The 23,874-nt window shown below is 39.2% G+C and overlaps 1 protein-coding gene across 1 annotated transcript in view; it reads right to left on the reverse strand.

The window, feature by feature from the left end:
- LOC130550975 (alpha-1,3-mannosyl-glycoprotein 4-beta-N-acetylglucosaminyltransferase B-like) overlaps positions 1-23,874 on the reverse strand; it is a 95,639-nt gene that overhangs the window by 31,168 nt on the left and 40,597 nt on the right. The window contains exons 3-4 of the mRNA XM_057328511.1: positions 4,527-4,706; positions 3,523-3,666 (exon numbers count right to left, since the gene is read on the reverse strand). Of these exons, the coding sequence (XP_057184494.1) occupies positions 3,523-3,666; positions 4,527-4,706 (324 nt within the window). The remainder of the gene's footprint in view (positions 1-3,522; positions 3,667-4,526; positions 4,707-23,874) is intronic.

A 23,874-nucleotide genomic window follows, 5' to 3' on the forward strand; every position in this document is an offset into this window, starting at 1 on the left:
TAATTCGGCGAAGGTCCGAAGAAACTCTGTCCATCCTACCGGTCTTCTGTCATCCCTAACCTTTTGCGGGTTGGTAACATTTTTTATCAAATCCAGCATGTGCGACCCTGGTATGACGCTCCCCCTAAACACAAACTCCCCCGTCGAGCTCCACATAGACGTTCCTTTATCTTTAGACATTTTTTCTAATATGTAGCTGCTGTTTTTCACGCTTCTCGACGGCATGTTTTTCAACACTTCGGCGACCACCGCGTCCATCCGAGGCTCGACGTTGTCATCGGTACCGATCGACCCTTCTTTATGATCAGCGGCAGAGGGTTGTGGTAACGACAGCGTTAAAACGTTGCCCTCTCGATCCCCTTGCTTAACGATCGCCAAATACTTTGTCAGGATATTCGAGTAGAGTTTAGCTTTCTCATACTGATCCATATTTGGCCTCAGTAAAATATTCCTTATGGACGTGTCCAGATCGTTTTCGACGACTTGTTGAATGTCCTCTCGAGCGTTTTCAGATTTCAACCTGTCCAACTGGTGACGAGGCACCAAATACATTTTCTCCGCGTGCTCCATTCTCAGCCCTGTTTAGAAGCTATTAGGCTGGAAATAAAGGGGACAGCCATGCTCAGGAGCGGTAAAAGAAATCCGCCCTTTTGGTTGATAATGCGTTTCTTGGCTGATAGGCCAATTTTTTTATCGGAGACCAATTTAATTTCGGCTTTTCTCCTTTTCAGCTTGCGATAGTCTTTGGCGCTGATTGGAATCGTTCCGTATAAGATGTTAAGAGCTACTTCGCAGAGCGTTAGAATCAGTTCGTCGGAAGCCGATTGTAAAATAAGACGTCGCTGTTTAGGCTTCGCTTTATGTAGCAGTTTCAGCACGGGTAGATGTTTACAAAGCCGCGCTGACATGACGAATGATTAGAGTCTTCTTTTTTTAGGGAGATAAACCACCTGGCGGTCGAAAGCAGCCCAGTTCTGAGACGATGTTGATCGGGAGTTTTTGTTTTATAGTCTATCAGATAAATATCCAAAGGCTACTGGTGAAATCGGTCAAAAGTCTCGTTTATCATACACCACCTTGAACCTTTTAACGACTGACTTGTTGTGCAACGTGAGATGCTTTTTATCCCTCACAATGTTTTCGGTATGGGCCATGAGGTATCGCGAGCTGTCACGCGAAGTCGCATAGCTGTCAACCAGACCAATCAGAGTGTCTAATCGGATGGCTTGAGAATTTTTAGCGTTCAGGGTTATTCCCTTAGCTTTCATGGTCACTTTTCCTTTGGACTGCGATAACCGTAAGATTTCAGGCCGTGGAACAGAACTCAGAAATGAATCTCGGCTCCAATTCGCTCGTCAGCTCCCCCAGATGGTCGACAGAGTGGGGATCCAGTCGCCTTCCCTAGACACAAATATAATGCTGCTGTGTCAGAGTAGGGATGTAACGATTCACCGTGAGCCGGTTGAAAATCGGTTATAATGAGCAACAATTCAAATCGGTTGAGGCTTGAACTGAATCGCAATACATTTTTTGAACAGCAGGGGCCGCTATTTTCACTGCAAACTTAACGTGGATGCTGATATTTCTTAAATGCAAAAAATCCAAGAAAAGCACATACAGTATTAGTTTGTTTATATTAAAGAGACTTTTTCTATTATTAATTTGTTATAAAATTGCAGTTTAGTTTTGTTATTTGAAATAAAACATTATTTTATCATACAAAGAAACGTGAAGCATTTAAGAAATAATGCAAGGGAAGTTGTTCATTTCTAATTTGTTTCAACTCATTTTTTCAAAATAAATCGTGAGTAAATCGTGACTAAATCGCATCGTGAGATCAGAATCGTGACTCGCATCGCATCGTGAGCTGAGTGAATCGTTACATCCCTAGTCAGAGTATAACAAACGGTCGCCGAGTTTTTCCATAAGCTCGTACAACTCGAGCCGAGCGTGCGCTGTCGTAAATGCTCCTACAAACACGTTAATGTTGTTAGGTTCGCAAACATCGCCTTCGGGACTTTGATACTGAACGAGAGCTACGTCATCCGACACGAACGTGAAATATTTCAGGGTGTCGATTCCGCCGAAAACTAATCTGGTAAACTCTTCAGGGTTTTCCACGAGACTCGTTTTTGGTAGGTTCTCACGCATGGAAAAGCGCCCCCAAAGAGAGTTCAACAGCAGTTTATTGATTGACCTCTGAGCGGGATTGTGACTGATCTTTTCGGGGTCGAGACGAATCCCCTCTTTTTCATAATAATTACGGATGTAATTCGCTTTGTCCGCGTCCGTGACGACGTTCGACGGGTAGCCGGACGCTTGCTGTTTCAGCCGCAAGAACGTTTTCACGTAATCGCAAAACAACGTTTCCGATTGTTGGCGGAAATGCCATACCTCGTCAATTCTAGATACTACATACCCCTTCTCGATGGCTTTTAAAAGTTCAATACTGACCCAGCAACCTGAGAGAGCTCTCTCCTCATCGGTATGATTACAGCTCGTTGTTTGGTTTTGCGTGTGCGTGTGCATGTGCGACACAATGGAAAATGAAGTTTTTTATTGCTGCGATAAGGTAATACAGGATGCAGTAAATTGCGCGGTGGGTACACAGTACACTTAACAAGACAGTAATAGTGATCAATCGGCTAGAAATCCTTGAAAATGATTTCGGGGTGACCAATAGGATAGGATTTCCTAGCCTGACAGAAGGGGTACAAGCTTGTAAAATCCAAATAGCTTATTTTTTCTCCTTCAGCGGTTTTGTGGTAGAGTTTATAGGCGTTCGTTCATCCGCCAAAGAGGGCGTCCCTAGGTTTCAGCCTCTCGGGGGCCCAACACTGCCCACACCCTAAACCTAACCATGTAGACTACCTATGGTCCTTGAACGTGCCAAAAAAACATGCCCGCGTAATGTCGTCTGACTCAAAACACCAAGGATTTAGTGAGAGCCGTATGCATCCATGGGTATCTCACAAAAGCATCATTTTTTTCCTGAAACAACAGTGAACTCATTGTCCATCAGCACCACCTATCTTACAGGAGTGAAATAGCTGTTTGACATCAATCACATAGCTCTTGATGTGAAAGCTTAGGTCGTTGGCCAATCGCATCGCATTATCGCATCACGTTCAGTATGAAACGGCTGGCTAAGGTCATTCTCAAAGTAAGCACAAATCGAATTAAGACATGTGGAGTACTCCTATTTTAGTTGCATTATCAAAGTGCATTAGAGACATGTACACCTTAGTCACACAATTAACGGTGTGTGGGAGTTTGCCACAATAGACATGAAGACAAAACAGTGGTCAGTCGTTTGACGGCAAACAAGAGAGGATTGAACATTTGCTGGCATGGCGACGTAATGATCTGTAACAATAATCAATCAATGTTCTATAACATTTAAAACAGGAACATGAAAGGAATATTCTATAAGAAACTCACGTAAACACCTTAATCAGAATATAGTCAGAGTAAGGTAAAAAATTTGATTACTGCTGTCCAAGTAAACATACACACACTGACCTCCTGTGCGGCCCTGGCCGATGTGCACAGCTGGCTGAAGGCTGGTCTCCTTGGCAAGTAGGTGTGGCAGATGATGGAAGATGCTGGGAAGCTGCAGAATATTCTTACTGCTGGTCACATTCCACAACTTTAGCTTGGTCTCATCTTAAAGTCACACAGAATGTCTCCAGTCACTTTTGCATGCTTTTTAAATGCTTTTCTATCATAGTCCTCACATGATTTACCCTATTAGTATTCACGGTTTCTAACTCTAATCCTGTCTTTGCGCTAGAAAACATTACCCCAACCATTGGCCAACCCTTAAAATGCAAAGGGTAACGGTGGGAACAAAGTCTTACTGCGACCACTCCCCATAGCTTAAAACTCTGCCTTTACCGATGCAATGCAACAGGTTTCAAGTAGACATATATATATTTGATATACAGTTATGTAGAGCTTGATTTCGGACCATAGATTGCATATTTTTACCCTATCAGTCTAAATGAATGAATTACCAACCCTCAAGTTGGTCCAAACCTGTATAAATTTCTTTGTTTAGTTAAACACAAAGAAAGATATTTGGAAGAATGTTAGCAACTAAGATTTCTGGGGCACCATTGACTACCTTTAAAGTGATAGTTCACACAAAACTAAAAATTGTGTCATCATTCATTCACCAGTATGACTTTCTTTCTTCCGCAGAACACAAAAGAAGATATTTTAAAAATGTTAACTGCATAACTTGCATTGGTTTTCTGTCCATACAATACAATTGAATGTGGTGCAGTGCTATTCGGTTATCAACTTTGTTCAAAATATCTTATTTTGTGTTCTGCGGAAAAAAGAAAGTCCTAAGGTTTAAAATGACAAGAGGGTGAGTAAATGATGACAGAAATTTCATTTTTGGGTGACCTGTCACTTTAAGTCCATAGTACAGAAGTGCATCAACAGTAGTACTGTAGGCATATTACATCACTTTGGTTGCGACTGATTAAATGTCTAGCTGTTCTGTGTCTGTATTTTACCCGACAGACTGCTCCAGGTACGGTTGATGTCCCGCAATGCTTGTTTCTCAGCGATGGCTCGCTTGATCTCATCCAGCACCAGATTGAGCTCTTTGGAGCGTTTAAGGTTCTCTTGTTCGGCAGAGTGGAGACGGTCTCTAAGAGCCAGAAATTCCCTCTGGTAAATGTCTACTACATTACCTACAAACACAACCGGGAGATAAAGTGAGAAAGAAATTAACCGGCAATTTCTTTGATTTCATTTTGCAGCCTTTGATTTTTACTAGTTAAAACACTTAATCAGCTGCTCGTTTCATATTTTAAAAAATAGTATTCAATAATACAGATACAGAAACCTTTATATTGTACATCAATGAATAAATTAATAATTAAACAAGTATTTTCTGAGGTTAAAGTTTTTTTTCCTATGCTTTAAATGACAAGAAAGTGGAATATCGTTACTCCCTCTCTCATTATATGTGCCAAACATGAAACAAACCCTTTTCCTTATACCCCCAAATATCTCTAGAATAAAAAACTAAGGTTGCAAGTTTAAAATGAATAATATTTTTGATGAATCAGTTTAAAATAATAAATCAGTCATAACAGTGTTTCTTTTAAATGGAAAATATAATATAATATATAATTATAATAATATAATTAAATATAAATAATCCTAAAAAGTCTTAGCAGGGAGTAACAGCATCATTCATTGGGTTTTCACAGATAAAAAGAAAAAGAATGGTTTATGCTTTGCAGAATAATCCTGAGCAGGTAGACCTTTCTGGGAGAGATGCCCACTCTCAGCACATAAAATAATGCCATTAGAGTGCAATCCAATCCATACGTCTGAGCAGGTAGAGATGTACATATAATACCATGGGGAACAAGATTATCAAATGATGTACTGACGACATCTTCACAATGATCCCTCCGTTTGATTAACGCACTGCCAGCCACTGGTCAGGACAGAAGATGAGTGTGTATACAGTTCACAAATAACACATGGATTACAACATGCACAATCATGATAGATTCATATCACATAATTAAAGAAAACTCAGGGTCCTACATATCGTTTGTCATGTCCAGAATTAAATTTTCATTTAAAAAACCAAAGGCAAATATTTGACCATTATTTTTTTATTATTCTTGCATTCTCCCCAGTTTTTTTTTATTGGGTAAGTACGCAAGTTGAGCTGTCGACTACAACTTCACTGGAAATTTCAGTTAGACATCATTTGACCTTAACCCACATAAAGGGTTTTCCCTTCATAGAAAAATTGTAGGCGGCCGCCTCCGTCAAATTTCGTGCCACCTCCATCTTGTCAAAATTATGTTGAGTGTCTGTCTTCACAAAAAACACTGTGTTCACTCAATGGGCAGTACCTGCAGTTGCGGCATTACACCATGTTGGATTCACTGAAGAGTTGCAGTTTAATTTCCTCCTACAAAGCTATATTAGGCCCTGGATAAGCTGTATTTTTTGGCCTTTTAGGGAAATATTCTTTCTTTGGCATTTAAGTACTTTAAATTTCTTGATTCTTAAATTAACGTGGCGTACATCAGTGTAACACCAAGTCTACACCGGATGCGGCATGATGTGACAAGAGACAATAGAACGCATTAGAACCCATTATAATTGTTAATTTTGTCCACACCGGACGTGGCGCGGTGCAGCGCGACAATCCGTGTAGACACGGTGTAATGTTTAAAACTGTGCAGCTGGCTCGTTGAATCAGCATTACTGTAATTGTACACACAGCGAGTTCGCTGGTATGAGATCAAATTGTGATCAGAACCTCTCGCAAACAAATGACTCCTTGAAGCGATTCGTTTAAACAGAAGTTGTGTCCAAAATTACATAATATACACTATGTTCTTAAACTATGCACTATCCACTTGTGGGTGGATATACACTATCCACCCGCATCTTCTATTGTATGAATTTAAAATGGGTAGTATCGTCCCAAATGGAAAACTTAAAGGTTTTATACTAACCGGAAGTATACAAGGTTTCCCAGACGAGGTTTGTATCAGTGCACTTACACTTCGCTCTAATATTAGTGTATTTTATTATCGTTAATTATTAATGTCGTTGCTAACTTATCCTGATATCTCAATAACCCTGTTCTTGTTATTTACTTTAAGATTCTAAACCAAAAGTGATAGTTAACTTAACGCCGTTAGCATAGCAATAGCATGTTAGCTTGCTTTCTGTTTACACTGTGGAATATCATCTTGCCTCTGGTTTGTCTTGTGTGCTAACTGTTTCTCTTTTTAAGCGAGTATACTACGATTCATCGAGCAACCTTGGTAAATTGGAATTGCACTTCAAATCCGGTGAGTTAGGGCTTCTATTCCTATTATTGTTACTTGCACCTCATGTCATATGTTTAGCTTAGCCTTCTCTGTAAGCTGCGAGGGTTTTATATGTGATAAATGCAGGGAAATAATTAGGCTGACAGAGAAGATCTTAGAATTAGAGTCTCGCATCCAATCTTTATCTGAGGATAGTAAGAGTTTAACGACGATAGAAAACACTTTGGATGCGAGCAACATTAGCGCACACAGCTCGGTTCCGGTTGAAAATCCCCCGTGGCTGGGAAACTTCGTGACTGTGAGACGGCGTAGTCGTGGGACAAAACATCACTCAATCGTTCCGATTACAGTCTCGAACAGGTTTGCCCCGCTCAGTGACGCACCGACTGAGAAACCTGCTGAAAGTTCCCTAGTTATTGGTGATTCTATTGTTCGGAACGTTAACATAGAGGCACCAGCCACCATAGTCCAATGTTTACCGGGAGCCAGAGCGCCTGACATCAAGTCAAATTTAAATGTGCTGGCTAAGGCTAATTGTAAATTCACTAAGATTCTTATTCACGTCGGCACAAATGATGTTCGACTACGTCAATCGGAGATCACAAAAGATAATATTAAAGAGGTGTGTGAGCTCGCAAGCACGATGTCAGACACTGTAATATTCTCTGGTCCCCTCACTGCTTATCGTGGGAATGAGATTTATAGCAAATTATTATGGGATGAAATTAATCTCAAATTGATTAACAAATGCATGCACAGTCATCCGTGAACGTGATACAAGTTACACTTGTGTTTTACTATTCACAAACAAATGCCTAATGATTTGAATCAGTGAAATTTAGATTTGAATAAACATGAGGTGATTTGTACAAATAGAGACAGATTTGTGAATACAGTGTTTTATTTTGTGTTCATGTATAATCATTTTGCGCATACCAATGAGAAGTTGTGCATTTGTGTATCCTGCAGCGCGCGTCCATTCATCCTGTTCTGTGCATTCGGATTTTGAGACGATCTTTACGCGGTTTTGCATTGGACAATCCACACACAAACAACTTCAGATCCACGCACAACCGTGCATAAACTACGACCTACCACTAGATGGCAGTCTGACGGAGCGATGCAGAGGTTTGCGGCATTGACTTTTTGATCAAAAAGTCAATGCAAAAAACGGCATTGACTCATTGATGGCATTGACTAGACTTTTTCATTGTCCGTCATTTTGAACAACGTTATCGTTGTGTTATTATAAAAAGTGTAAACATATTTTCAGTTCGTTTTGAAACTATGGCGAAACAGATTAGACGGTGGTGGGCGAATGGGCGAGAGTCATTTTGATGGATTACAATGAGGGCAATTTGTAATTCCCCTTTATGTCAAATTGGTAGCATCCAATCATTTCCTTTCATCAGAACGTGATCGCAAGTGACCGGAGGAAAGGGCGCATGTTTCCCGATTCATTACTCATAAGCGTCTCGCCCATTCAGGAAAACGGGATCAGTGGAGGCTCGCGGTGTGGAGCCAGGCGCCGCGCGTGTATAAACAAGTCATTAGACTATGCCGTCTCACCACCGTCTAATCTGTTTCACCATAGTTTCAAAACGAACTGAAAATATTTTTACAATTTTCATAATAACACAACGATAACGTTGTTTGAGGATCTGATTCTGCAATGCATGCATCTGTCACTTAATCAGACCCCCGCGTCGCGTGCTCACATACACACAGGCGCGAACAGTGGTGCGGTGTTTACAGACTTTTTTCCTTCAGAGAGAATTAGCGACTAGCGTTATTTTGGATAAACCTTAACTTTAAGTACGGGGAAAATGTTTCTCTGTGTCTTTTCCGTTCAGTGAGTGGCAGAAGCAGCACATTCATAACAAAACAGCATCTTAAAGTAACTTGTAAGTGAATTAATAAATGATAAAAAAACAGCGTTTTCAAGCACCTGTCATTGTTACTGTTATGATTATAAACATTTGTCTGTAATTATTGTTTTATGTCTGACAACAGAAACATTAAATATGTGAATGACTTTATTGGGTATTCAGTTCAGTAAGTTCAGAGAGTAAACGCATGCACATAGTGATGATGTCACAAACATGCTAATTGGCACGTAACATCAACCATGGACCATAGTGACAGGTGAAAATATATTATGATAGATTTTTTATGAGCCTAGTGAAAATGTCTATCGCCACCTCTGCCGCAAACCTCTTCGTCGCTCCGTCAGACTGCCATCTAGCGGTAGGCCGTAGTTTATGCACGGTTGTGCGTTGATCTGAAGTTGTTTGTGTGTGGATTGTCCAATGCAAAACCGCGTAAAGAACGTCTCAAAATCCGAATGCACAGAACAGGATGAATGGACGCGCGCTGCAGGATACACAAATGCACAACTTCTCATTTGTATGCGCAAAATGATTATACATGGACACAAAATGAAACATTGTATTCACAAATCTGTCTCTATTTGTACAAATCGCCTCATGTTTATTCAAATCTAAATTTCACAGATTCAAATCATTAGGCATTTGTTTGTGAATAGTGAAATACAAGTGTAATTTGTATCACGTTCACGGATGACTGTGCATGCATTTGTTAATCAATTTGAGATTAATTTCATCCCATAGATTATCATCACTAAATGGCTGGTTGTCTGAGTGGTGCCTGCAGAATGATATAGTTTTTATAAATAACTGGAAGAGTTTTGAGGGCAGACCTGACCTGTTGAAACGAGATGGTCTCCATCCCTCCTGGGCTGGGGCTTCCATTCTGTCTAGAAATATGGCAAAAAGTCTTAATAATGCTAATGCTAAAGCTTGACTCGCTGGGGCCCAGGTCAGGGAGCAGACAGAATGGCTTAACCAACTGTCTGCTTGCCGTCTCACGTCGCAGAATACACAAAATGTACAACATGTAATAATCCGTTCTCCCAAACATCACAAAATAGAGACTGTGTCTGTCCCCCGGATTAGCAAACATAAAATAATGAGTAAACCTCTTGAAAGTAATTTAATAAATGTTAAACAAATTAAACATGAACAAAATACAGATAAACTGTTAAGACTCGGACTGCTAAATATTAGATCTCTCTCTAATAAAGCACTTTTTGTTAAAGATATGATAACAGATCATAAAATAGACATGCTCTGTTTGACAGAAACATGGCTAAAACCAGATGATTATATTACTTTAAATGAATCTGTCCCCCAAGATTATTATTATAAACATGAGCCTCATCTAAAAGGCAGAGGGGGAGATGTCGCAGCACTTTACAATAACTCTTTTAGCATTTCCCAGAAGTCTAACTCTAAATATAATTCTTTTGAAGTCATGGTTCTTCATGTTTCAATACCTAATACTAAGGATAAAAAACTTTTAAAATTTATTCTAGCTATTAAATATAGGCCTCCATGGCACCACACAGATTTTATTAAAGAATTTGGTGGATTCTTATCAGAACTAGTACTGGCCGCAGATAGACTCCTTGTCGTTGGTGACTTTAACATCCATGTAGATAACGTTACAGATGCCTTAGGAATGGCTTTCAAAGACACTCTTCACTCCATGGGCGTTAGTCAACATGTGTCAGGACCCACTCACCTTCGTAATCATACTTTAGATTTAATACTGTTTTACGGTATAAATGTGGATGATGTTAAAATCTTTCAGCAGAGTGAAGACATTTCGGATCATTATGTGGTATTATGTTTGCTTCACTGGCCTACGGCTGCAAATAAAACTCATTGTTACAAATATGGTAGAACAATAACTTCAACTACCAAAGATGTGTTTATCGATAATCTGCCCAAATTGTCTCAAATCGCAAGCATGAGAAATAACGTTGAAGATCTTGACATTACCACTGAAAATTTTAATTCCACCTTCTCGGTAATGCTAGACACAGTTGCTCCTCTACGTTGAAAGAAGATTAAAAATGGCAACCCCACACCGTGGTATAATGAACACACTCAGGCTCTAAAGAAAGCGGCCCGAAAAAGGGAGCGCAACTTTAAGAAAACTAAATTAGAGGTATTTCGTACAGCATGGAAGGATAGTATTCGGAAATACAGGAAAGCCCTAAAAACTTCTAGATCCGCCTACTTTTCATCACTAATAGAAGAAAACCAGCACAACCTTAGGTTTTTATTTAACACAGTGGCTAAATTAACAAAAAAGAAATCGTCAGTGACTTCTGATCCTGTATATCAGCATAGCAGTGATGAATTTATGAACTACTTCACATATAAAATCCAAGATATTAGAGAAAAAATTATAACAATGCAATCAGAAGTGAAACCCGCTGAACAAACTAACTACAGCGCCCTTAAGGAGAAAATGCAATTATTTTATACCGTAGATCAAGATGAGCGGTCTAAAATTATTAGATCATCTAAATCAACAACATGCATCCTAGACCCTATACCTACAAATCTACTGAAAGAGATGCTCCCAGAAATTATAGATCCTATTCTTGGTATTATTAACTCATCTCTGACATTAGGACATGTGCCTAAAGCATATAAAGTGGCTGTTATAAGGCCCCTTGTCAAAAAAAACCAACTCGACACTAGAGAACTAGGGAACTACAGGCCTATATCGAATCTACCTTTCATATCTAAAGTTCTGGAAAAAGTAGTTTCAACTCAATTATGCTCCTTCCTCCAAAGGAATGACATCAATGAAGAATTCCAGTCTGGATTTAAAGCATGTCACAGTACAGAGACTGCTTTGATCAGAGTTACAAATGATCTGCTATTGGCGTCTGACCGAGGTTGTATCTTGTTATTGGTGCTGCTAGACCTTAGTGCTGCATTCGATACCATTGACCACAGCACACTACTACATAGACTCGAAAATTACGTTGGCATTAAAGGAATAGCTTTGAAATGGTTTAAATCTTATTTATCTGACCGTTTTCAATTTGTAGCAATAAACAATGAGGTGTCACGCAAATCGCAAGTCCAGGGCCTCTTAGGGCCTCTGCTCTTCGCATTATACATGCTACCTCTAGGAGATATAATAAAGCGACACGGAGTTAGCTTTCACTGTTATGCTGATGATACTCAACTTTATATTTCCTCGAAGCCTCATGAAACACAGCAGTTCCATTGAATAATGGAATGCATAGTCAATATAAAAAACTGGATGAGTAACAACTTTTTATTACTGAACTCGGACAAAACAGAAGTGTTACTTATTGGACTGAAAACTGCTATAAGTAACAACCAAGAATACTGCTTAACTATTGACGGATGTTCCATAAAACCCTCGTCGTCAGCAAAGAATCTTGGCGTTCTATTCGATAGTAGTCTGTCATTTGAGAGCCACGTCGCCAACACCTGTAAAATTGCGTTTTTCCATCTTAAGAATATATCTAAACTACGTCATATGCTGTCAATGTCAGATGCAGAGAAGTTAATTAATGTATTTATGACATCAAGACTAGACTACTGTAATGCACTGCAAGGTGGTTGCCCTGCAGGCTTATTACAAAAACTCCAACTGGTCCAAAACGCGGCAGCTCGAGTTCTTACACGTACAAAAAAGTATGAACATATTAGCCTGGTTCTGTCAACCTTGCACTGGTTACCTATAAAGCATCGCGTTAACTTTAAAATCTTGCTTATTACCTATAAAGCCCCTACATGGTTTAGCTCCTCAGTACTTGAATGAACTCCTTTTGTATTACAGTCCTTCACGTGCATTACGCTCTCAGGCGTCCTGTCAGTTGGTAATTAGCGCCTAAACTTTGGAATAGTCTTCCCTGCACTGTCCGGGAGGCAGACACACTCTGTCAGTTTAAATCTAGACTAAAGACGCATCTTTTTAATCTTGCATACACTACTCTTCCATAATATAAATCTCTGAGGGTTTAGGCTGCATTAGTTAGATCAACCGGAACCAAAAACACAACTGATGTACTTGTTGCATCAAAGAGTGCAGAACAGTACTCTACTCTCAGCCAGTCTTGTCTCATTGTTCCAAGGTTACCACAGCGAGCAGGATGCAGTTCATGGCCTGACCTGATGGTAGAGCGGAGAATGGGAAGCGGCGACCTGACAAGAGCTGAGATGATAGAGCTGGATAAAGAAGGACGCGGTCACCTGACACGCTCTTCACCACAAAATTCTCAAATGCTATTAGATTATTAATGATAATCTTAAACTATAATTTACCTTATTAGTAAGTTTATTTATTTTATTAGCCTTGTTGTGCAAGCTCTCTGGAGCTTTGTGCAGAGGCAGCAGCTTTTGCCAGAGGGGAACTGGAATCCCCTGGTTGGGCCTGGGTTCTCCTGAGGTTTTTTTTCTCGATTAGAGTTTTGGGTTCCTCGCCACCTTTGCATACTGTTTTTTGCACTATTTGCCTGGCCGGGGGTGCTTTAGAATTTTAAAGTTTTACTTAATTAATATTGCATATAGGAATTTATAGTCTGTATATTTGACCTTGTGCTTCTTTCTCCTTTATCTAAATGTGTGCTCTCACTGAGCGTGTGTGTGTGCATGCGTGTACGTGCGTGCGTGCGTGTCTGTGTGTATGTGCGTACTTGTCTGTGTACGTGTGTGTGTGCGTGCGCGTCCGTGTGTGTGTGTCTATGTCTATGTGTGTTAGTATGTGTGCATATTGTGTTTGTGGAGTGTTTTGTATGTGGGTATGTCTGTCTTCTGTGTTTTCAACTTTTTCTTGTTTTTGCAGGTACAACTTTAATTGTTTTGCTTATAGTCAATATGTCTTATGTACAGCTGCTTTGTAACAATGAAAATTGTAAAAAGCGCTATAGTTGAGTTGAGAATAGTGGTGCGCGATTTGGGACGCACCTACAATAAGACTATCATGTAACATCAATAAGAATCATGTCTAAAAAGTATATATTTTTTGTTTTCTTAGAAAATGACTAATCGTTCACTAGACAACACCCTTCATCACCATGTGACATGTGGGTGAGTAAATTATCATGAAAGGTCAGAAAATGTCCAGGTTGTAGACTACTTAACTGATCGAAAAGTTTTTATTGATTCAGTTGTTAAGTTAATGAGACGTAAAGGTGAAGAAGAATTCACGGTACAGGAGATATATATAGGCTAAGGAAATTTGCTGCCCGAGTGAAACTGGAACTAAAGAATAAGGATGGTTTTGAAACTACATAGTGTTATTTTTTTAAGTTTTGTGTCTTTTTCTCTGTCTCCTAGAAACACACAATCAGATGAGTGCAATAAGAATAGGCACCCTTAATCTGAATGGTGCAAGGTGTATACAGAACAGAGCATTATTGTTTGAATTAATACGTCAAAAAAAATTGATGTGACTTTTGTTCAAGAAACTAACAGTGATAGTCTAAATGAAATTGAATGGAGAAAAGAATGGCAGGGTGATGTGTAGGGCTGTGATGATAACCGCATCACCGAGATAATGAGATGCCGACTGCGGTGTTGAGGTCATCACCGCACATTTTTTGTATTGTAGCACACAGAAATGGATACCTAATGTTGATTTGGTGCACTGAGTGTTTTTTTCCATGCGCCAATAGAAGTAACGTTAGCAAGGTTACGGTAGTTTGGATCCCCGGAAAAAAAAAGATGAGCTGTTTTAGTTCAGACGGGCGTGGATGTGTTTTACATTGCTCTTAGTTCCGAGTAACCTAAAAGTGAGTCAAAAAAGACTTGTCTGTCGTTCTTCAGATGCTAAAGTATTTTATTTATTTGCTAGTTAAAGTTACCAGTGGTGCATATGCATAAGCATATGGTGTGGGAGATGAACTATAAACGCAAGAATTAATTGTTAATCATAAATTACTGTCTTTCGTCCTATATGTTCAAGGGCTTCTGGGGAAAAACTGCTTCCCGTGCAAGGAAGAGGGACAGCCATAGCCGCGGGAACGTATTTTGAGAAAGGGCTGCTGTCATTTTTTTTATTATTACTGTGTTATGACTGTGCCATGGGCGAGCCGCTTAAGTTTAATGTTAATAAATAACGGAGGCAAAAATTTGTTGCTGCCGAGAATAAAGAAGATCCCAGTGTGATTATAGGATGCAGCATAAAAACAAACATATACAGTAAACGCATGTTATATGTATACCTATAGCCAAAGCAAAATCTGTTGTACGAAAACTAGCTGCGCGGCGGCAGCTTAACCACCCAAACAAAAACCATGGGCAAACCGGTCACGCGATTAAACACAACCCAGATAGCACAATCCATCTGGTTTACGTCTATTTGACGTCTGCATTTACATCTGCAAGACATCTGCAATACATAGTTTGCTCATCTGCAATACGTCTCGGAGATGTCTGAACGTCTGTAATACGTCTGCTTAAGATCTGGATATCTGCTGCTTAAAAGCATCTGCTAAACATCTTAGAAAGAGCTGCTTTACATCCATTCTAAATCATAAACATCTTACAGACATCTTCTAGATGTCTATATGACGTCTGACAGCAGACATCTCCGAGACGTATTGCAGATGAGCAAACAATGTATTGTAGATGTCTTGCAGATGTAAATGCAGACGTCAAATAGACGTAAACCAGATGTATGTGTGCTATCAGGGAACTGAGTGCTGCACGGCAACAGCAAAGAAATCAACCCGTAACGTTACATATTCTGCCTGTAGACCTAGCCACAATCTCAAATCAAGAAATAACTGTCTTACATTTCTGCTGGCCTGCATGCAAAACTCCGAAAGTGGCATTTCTTTCTGAGTTGACGCTGCTGAAGTCCTGCATGAGGTAAAAAGGTCTGAAATTCGTTTTTGCGCCATTTGGACAAGACCGCTCATGACACTTGACCTTCACTAACGCCGTGACGTCATTAGACACTTGTGTGTTGTCATTGTAACAGTAACGTTATTAAAGCAAAAACAGAGACGTTTTCAATGGATATTAGTGAATAGACACATTAATAAAATGTATTATATTTATTTTTGATAAAACATTTCATTTACGGAGTGTCTATTTACACAGAGTAATGTTACAAATAGCCCGCCCAAGGCAGCAATGCTTTTTACTCTAACCGAAAATAGCTGTATTTTCTTTGCATTAAGTAGAAATAGTAGTTAGATGCTATTGATACTTAAAAAAGTTGCAAATAACGTTACTTTACCCTAAACTTTCTGAATAAAATTTTTATTGAAAACAAATGCGAGAGTTTGATTAGAACACCGGCCTCGTGTGTCGCACTAAACAGACTTTACAACTTACGCCACTGGAGTCACTGTTTACAATGGAGTCGTTCTTACATATTCTCAATTCCAATCACATATTGGTGGGCGGACCTGGTGCAAATAGTCTCTGCTTTTATGCACTCAATGCACGGCCGCTTCCGCGTTTACACTCAGGGGGCGAAAACACATCCGCTGCCCCACTGGAAGCCATTCATCTCTACCTAGAGCTGTGACCATGACAGAGGAGAAGATGAATATTTGTACTCGTTGCTTACACAAAGTTCGCCGGATTACAATAAATGATGTTCGTCAGCATTGTGCTACTGTCAGCTGCCCCCCTGTCAAGTAAAGAAGTAGGCTACTTTAAACTATCCGTTTAAAAATACATGGACACCTTGGACGCTATTGCTATTAGCACGTAGCACGTAACGTTAAGGCTGGATAACACTGAATGACATCATCTTTACACCGAGTTTATCAACGATTTTCAGCCCTTAAATATCTTTACCTTTAAACAACAAATTTGTATGAATCTGACCAGATATCAATAACACAGTTCCCGGTAAGACACATCTGTCATATGGCTCTAATATGCAGGTTTGCTGTAAAGAAACAGACATAGCTTGGCTTTTAAAGGGTATAAATATTGTTTAAATACTGAATCGGTTTTTAATTTGTTACACAATTCACCTTAAGTTGATGACATTGGTTTTTTTTATAAATGATAACGTTCTCACTTACCTTCCATTGTTATGTTACGAGTGTGATTTTCAAATCATTAATACTAGGCTATATGTATTTTCTCAGCTCCCAGTCAGAATCAGATGACAGGAGATCAGGGAGAGGACGACATGTTTCAGAATTATGATGAAGACACAAAGTTTAGGAGCAGGACACACCAAAGGATAGCTGTGACCTAAAGCTTCAATTTATTGTTTAAATTTTGTGAAGTTTTCCAAGGATCACAGACAAAGTCGTACTGTTAACCACAAGAAATATGAGAAATAGTTAAGAGCCGGTATAACACGAGAAGAACAGGGACATCTTTTGAAATAGTAGTGAGCATTTTTACTGTGTATTGTGAGAATTTCATAGTCCATTCATTTTAATCATTTTAAATATTTTACTTTACAATATTCCAATATGAAGCCTTATTTAAATCAAAAGCATTTTTTTGACATATTTAATAGTTTTAGTATTTGCATTTTACCTGACAATTTCTGTGTATCAGTTATTATATACAAGCTTACATTAATGGATCACATTTTGAAAATAGAATATCTTTATTGTCATGTCACAGCTGCATACAAAGACATTTTAGTTGCACACAAAAAGCACACATTAAGAACTAAGATATGGATGACTGCACAAGCACATATAATGCATATTACGTACAGTACAGAAATGTCATAAGTAGCCTATATATTTACGTTATTTTTATTTACATTACAATTTGTACAAATAAAACCAAATTAATTTATCCAGTGTTAAGTTTATTCTTTAGCATTAGCTAGCGCTTTCACCAATAGACCATATGTTCTTCAGTAGCTGACGTGCTGTGGCTCAATCACATCTGCACTCTTAACGTGATGACAACAAACTGTAGTACCAGTTAAGGTTTAAATCCTTACGTGTAATAAAGTAAATCCATGCTCGGAACATTATTAAATCTCTGTGAAGCTTCATAAAACGGGACACAGCCATGCCTGACGGAACCACAGTCACGTGTGTATTTAAACGCTGCAGGTCATGACTAAACTAAAGTTTTGTATTATAGCACCCATTACATGGTTAATATATAGTATTTTAACAATACGATGTATTTCACTAATCTATATTACACGTTAATTCCCCCCAAAACGAGCGCTGGTAAAGCACATTTGCTATAGGTGAATACAACCCGGAAGCTTTCCCGCCCCCTGAGATTTTACCGGAAATACGTAGGCAGCAGTCCATGCATTGAGTGAATTTATGTATCTTTCACACTGTTTCAGTTTTTCTTTCTGAAGAAAAAAGCATAACGTAAACAGTTAGTTGCAAGTGCTTATAGCGATGCTTCTCTTTTGTGGTATAGGCCAAATTCATTAACATTAGTTGCAGTGAAATGTACATTTTCATGTTTCAAGTTGTTGAAATTAGCATTACTTAATATATTTTTAACTAACGAATGAATTAACAAAGAACAACCGCTCCGAAGCTATGGTAATAAATGGATTATTGTTAATCATTTAATATTACGTTGGTATTTTTATACCTAATGCAAGTAATGTTAACGAATTCTGTGGCTCACCAGTTTTGAAACATTTTAATATGGTGATGTGAGCCGAGCATAAAATGCGATCCGAGCATCCGGTGTGTAAACTTAAAATATTTAAACTAGCTTGCGATCTGAGTGAACAAAGTTTTAGGAACACATACAAATGATTTTTTATATTTTCTGTATATTATACATTCATTATAGATGAAGTGAAGAAGTGTTAAATAAGACGTGACAACTCTAGGGTCTTCTGTAGTGGTAACTTAACCTTGTGGTGACGCAGTTTTTATTCTTATGAAAAATACGAATATTCGAATAACATTTTTAATTTTCGAATAGTTATTGCAGATCCAATATTTGAACATTCGTGCACATCGCTAGTTAAGAGCCTCGCTGAAACCAGACAAAGTGAACGTGTTGGTTTTCCTCGCACGAAACACTAAGACCTTGCCGATTCACTAAAGCGGCCCAGTAGTTGTACAACAGCCGAACACTTGTACTACAGGCTAGCCCGAAGTTTTTATTGCAAGTGTTAAAATTAAAAGTGCATATTGGCATTTTAATGTTTCTCTTTTGGAAGATTTTAAGCTTAAGAAAAACTGTTATAGAAACTTACGTCAGTGGTGGGAATGTGGGAAAGTAAAAAAATATGTATTATGTCAACAGTACGCTTTCAATGTTTCTTGAGACATCACACGCTCAATCAGAGAGCTTGAATCTGAAAGTATTAATTTACAGAACTTGGTGGAGGCCAAGAGAGAACAGAGATTTATTGATGCTCTCAAATGCAAAAAAAATCTGCTTTAGTAGATCTGCTGGGCACAAGGACACAAGGAGCTTTGGTTAGGTCACATTTTCAGATGTTAACGCAAATGGATGCCCCGTCTAGATTCTTTTTTGGTCTGGAAAGAAACTCACTCAACTCAACTTTATTTATATAGCACTTTTTACAATTTTCATTGTTACAAAGCAGCTGTACATAAGACATATTGACTATAAACAAAACAATTAAAGTTGTACCTGCAAAAACAAGAAAAAGTTGAAAACACAGAAGACAGACATACCCACATACAAAACACTCCACACACACAATATGCACACGTACTAACACACATAGACACACACACACGGACGCGCACACACACACGTACACAGACAAGTATGCACACAGACACGCACACACACACACGCTAAGTGAGAACACACATTTAAGATAAAGGAGAGCGAAGCACCGGTCAAATATAACAGACTATAAATATGCAATATTACTTAAGTAAAACTTTAAAATTCTAAAGCAGCCCCCCCCGGCCAGGCAAATAGTGCAAAAAACAGTATGCAAACGGTGGCGAGGAACCCAAAACTGTAATCGAGAAAAAAACCTCAGGAGAACCCAGGCTTAACCAGGGGATTCCAGTTCCCCTCTGGCAAAAGCTGCTGCCTCTGCACAAGCTCCAGAGAGCTTGCACAACAAGGCTAAATAAAATAAATAAATTTACTAATGAGGTAAATTATAGTTTAAGATTATCATTAATAATCTAATAGCATTTGAAATTTTGTGGTGAAGACGTGTCAGGTGACCGCGTCCCTCTTTATCCAGCTCTATCATCTCAGCTCTTGTCAGGTCGCCGCTTCCCATTCTCCGCTCTACCATCAGGTCAGGGCATGAACTGCATCCTGCTCGCTGTGGTAACCTTGGAACAATGAGACAAGACTGGCTGAGAGTAGAGTACTGTTCTGCACTCTTTGATGCAACAAGTACATCAGTTGTGTTTTTGGTTCCGGTTGATCTAACTAATGCAGCCTAAACCCTCAGAGGATTTATATTATGGAAGAGTAGTGTATGCAAGATTAAAAAGATGCGTCTTTAGTCTAGATTTAAACTGACAGAGTGTGTCTGCCTCCCGGACAGTGCAGGGAAGACTATTCCAAAGTTTAGGCGCTAGATAGGAAAAGGATCTACCACCTGCACTTGATTTTGAAATTCTAGGTATTACCAACTGACAGGACGCCTGAGAGCGTAATGCACGTGAAGGACTGTAATACAAAAGGAGTTCATTCAAGTACTGAGGAGCTAAACCATGTAAGGCTTTATAGGTAATAAGCAAGATTTTAAAGTTAACGCGATGCTTTATAGGTAACCAGTGCAAGGTTGACAGAACCGGGCTAATATGTTCATACTTTTTTGTACGTGTAAGAACTCGAGCTGCCGCGTTTTGGACCAATTGGAGTTTTTGTAATAAGCCTGCAGGGCAACCACCTAACAGTGCATTACAGTAATCTAGTCTTGATGTCATGAATGCATGAATTAACTTCTCTGCATCTGAGATTGACAGCATATGACGTAGTTTAGATATATTCTTAAAATGGAAAAACGCAATTTTACAGGTGTTGGCGACGTGGCTCTCAAATGACAGATTACTATCGAATAGAACGCCAAGATTCTTTGCTGACGACGAGGGTTTTATGGAACATCCGTCAATAGTTAAACAGTATTCTTGGTTGTTACTTATAGCAGTTTTCGGTCCAATAAGTAACACTTCCGTTTTGTCCGAGTTCAGTAATAAAAAGTTGTTACTCATCCAGTTTTTTATATCGACTATGCATTCCATTATTCGATGGAACTGCTGTGTTTCATGAGGCTTCGAGGAAATATAAAGTTGAGTATCATCAGCATAACAGTGAAAGCTAACTCCGTGTCGCTTTATTATATCTCCTAGAGGTAGCATGTATAATGCGAAGAGCAGAGGCCCTAAGACTGAGCCCTGTGGTACACCGTACTGGACTTGCGATTTGCGTGACACCTCATTGTTTATTGCTACAAATTGAAAACGGTCGGATAAATAAGATTTAAACCATTTCAAAGCTATTCCCTTAATGCCGACATAATTTTCGAGTCTATGTAGGAGTGTGCTGTGGTCAATGGTATCGAATGCAGCACTAAGGTCTAGCAGCACCAATAACGAGATACAACCTCGGTCAGACGCCAATAGCAGATCATTTGTAACTCTGATCAAAGCAGTCTCTGTACTGTGACATGCTCTAAATCCAGACTGGAATTCTTCATTGATGTCATTCCTTTGGAGGAAGGAGCATAATTGAGTTGAAACTACTTTTTCCAGAACTTTAGATATGAAAGGTAGATTCGATATAGGCCTGTAGTTCCTTAGTTCTCTAGGGTCGAGTTGGGGTTTTTTGACAAGGGGCCTTATAACAGCCACCTTATATGCTTTAGGCACATGTCCTAATGTCAGAGATGAGTTAATAATACCAAGAAGAGGATCTATAATTTCTGGGAGCATCTCTTTCAGTAGATTTGTAGGTATAGGGTCTAGTATGCATGTTGTTGATTTAGATGATCTAATAATTTTAGACAGCTCATCTTGATCTACGGTATAAAATAATTGCATTTTCTCCTTAAGGGCGCTGTAGTTAGTTTGTTCAGCGGGTTTCACTTCTGATTGCATTGTTATAATTTTTTCTCTAATATCTTGGATTTTATATGTGAAGTAGTTCATAAATTCATCACTGCTATGCTGATATACAGGATCAGAAGTCACTGACAATTTATTTTTTGTTAATTTAGCCACTGTGTTAAATAAAAACCTAGGGTTGTGCTGGTTTCCTTCTATTAGTGATGAAAAGTAGACGGATCTAGAAGTTTTTAAGGCTTTCCTGTATTTTCGAATACTATCCTTCCATGCTGTACGAAATACCTCTAATTTAGTTTTCTTAAAGTTGCGCTCCATTTTTTGGGCCGCTTTCTTTAGAGCCTGAGTGTGTTCATTATACCACGGTGTGGGGCTGCCATTTTTAATCTTCTTTAAACGTAGTGGAGCAACTATGTCTAGCGTTACCGAGAAGGTGGAATTAAAATTTCCAGAAACGTTATTTCTCATGCTAGCGATTTGAGACAATTCAGGCAGATTATCGAGAAACGCATCTTTGGTAGTTGAAGTTATTGTTCTACCATATTTGTAACAATGAGTTGTATTGCAGCCGTAGGCCAGTGAAGCAAACATAATACCATATAATGATCCAAAATGTCTTCACTCTGCTGAAGGATTTTAACGTCGTCCACAGTTATACCGTAAGACAGTATTAAATCTAAAGTATGATTAAGAAGGTGAGTGGGTCCTGACACATGTTGACTAACGCCCATGGAGTTAAGAGTGTCTTTGAAAGCCATTCCTAAGGCATCTGTAACGTTATCTACATGGATGTTAAAGTCATTAACGACAAGGAGTCTATCTGCGGCCAGTACTAGTTCTGATAAGAACCCACCAAATTCTTTAATAAAATCTGTGTGGTGCCCTGGAGGCCTATATACAATAGCTAGAATAAATTTTAAAAGTGTTTTATCCTCAGTATTAGGTGTTGAAACATGAAGAACAATGACTTCAAAAGAATTATATTTAGAGTTCGACTTCTGGGAAATGCTAAAAGAGTTATTGTAAAGTGCTGCGACACCTCCCCCTCTGCTTTTTAGAAAGAATGGTGAGAGTAGATTTATGCATTCTATGCGTTCTGAAACTGGGCAGGAACTGAAGGAACCTGCTGACATAAGGAGTAGAGCTGTGCAGTTCTATGCTGAGCTGTACAGAGATGAACACAAAGAGGATAAAGAGTTGTCTACCAGTTTTTATAAAGGTTTATTGAATATCTCAAAGGACTCCAAGAAAAAACTTGATAAGCCAACAGAGAGAGACGTTGGAGAGAAAGATCGTCTAAAAATCACCCTCGAGGAGGTTGCTTTGACTCAGTATGTGAGTAACATACTAACATACCAAGATATATTGTTGTAATATTAGCTGTGTGACGGAGCAGTTTTGAGCGTCATTGTTTATCTGGAACCGCTTTAATATTGTACTCGTCCAGATACTGGAGAGAGAGAGTGAGAGCGCGTTGGAGCTGAAACTGGAGAGCGAGCAAGAGCGCGATTTACTTTTTTACTCGATGGTGAATAAACTTTCAGTTAATCCGCGGGTCACATGTGTTCCGAACCGGAGAGCACGATCCGTATGGATCACGGATCATCCCGCGATCTGTTTCACCACCGTGGCGGAGAGGAAATGCGCATTGTTGAGTTGTTTGTCCGTTTAGGGCTGCTGTACAAAACATGGCGGCGAATTCAATGTATGTAGGGCCACTCTGTATGTAGATATAAACAGCTTATTCTAAGGTATTACAAACATAATGGTTCATTACGTAAGGTCTTTATACACATCTGAATAAATAGTTTTGTATATTATATCGCATTTCCGTCAATAGATCCTCCTAAAAACGCCGTATTGTTCCGGAACAGGAGTTTGAGCTGCAAACACACACATACTTTTAGAGCCACATGCAGAAGGACTCATTGTAGCTCCAATCTCAGAGCTTCCTCATGGGAGGTAGACAAGGCCGGACTTACCATTGGCCTTGACTGGGCTCCAGCCCAGGGGCCCCGCCCTTCAGGGGGCCCGCCTGCTGTCGTTAATTTGATTTGTTTAGTTATATGCCAGTCATTTTATTTTTCATTTAAACTTTGTGCATTGGCCTACCAATGTTCAATAGCACTGCCTTATGTAAGGAACGATGTCGTTTAATTGGCTAATCGTTCCGTCAGTCATGTTGGCGTTTCCTGATTG

This window comes from Triplophysa rosa, unplaced genomic scaffold (assembly GCF_024868665.1).
Source record: "Triplophysa rosa unplaced genomic scaffold, Trosa_1v2 scaffold50_ERROPOS2019382, whole genome shotgun sequence".
NCBI lineage: Eukaryota > Metazoa > Chordata > Actinopteri > Cypriniformes > Nemacheilidae > Triplophysa > Triplophysa rosa.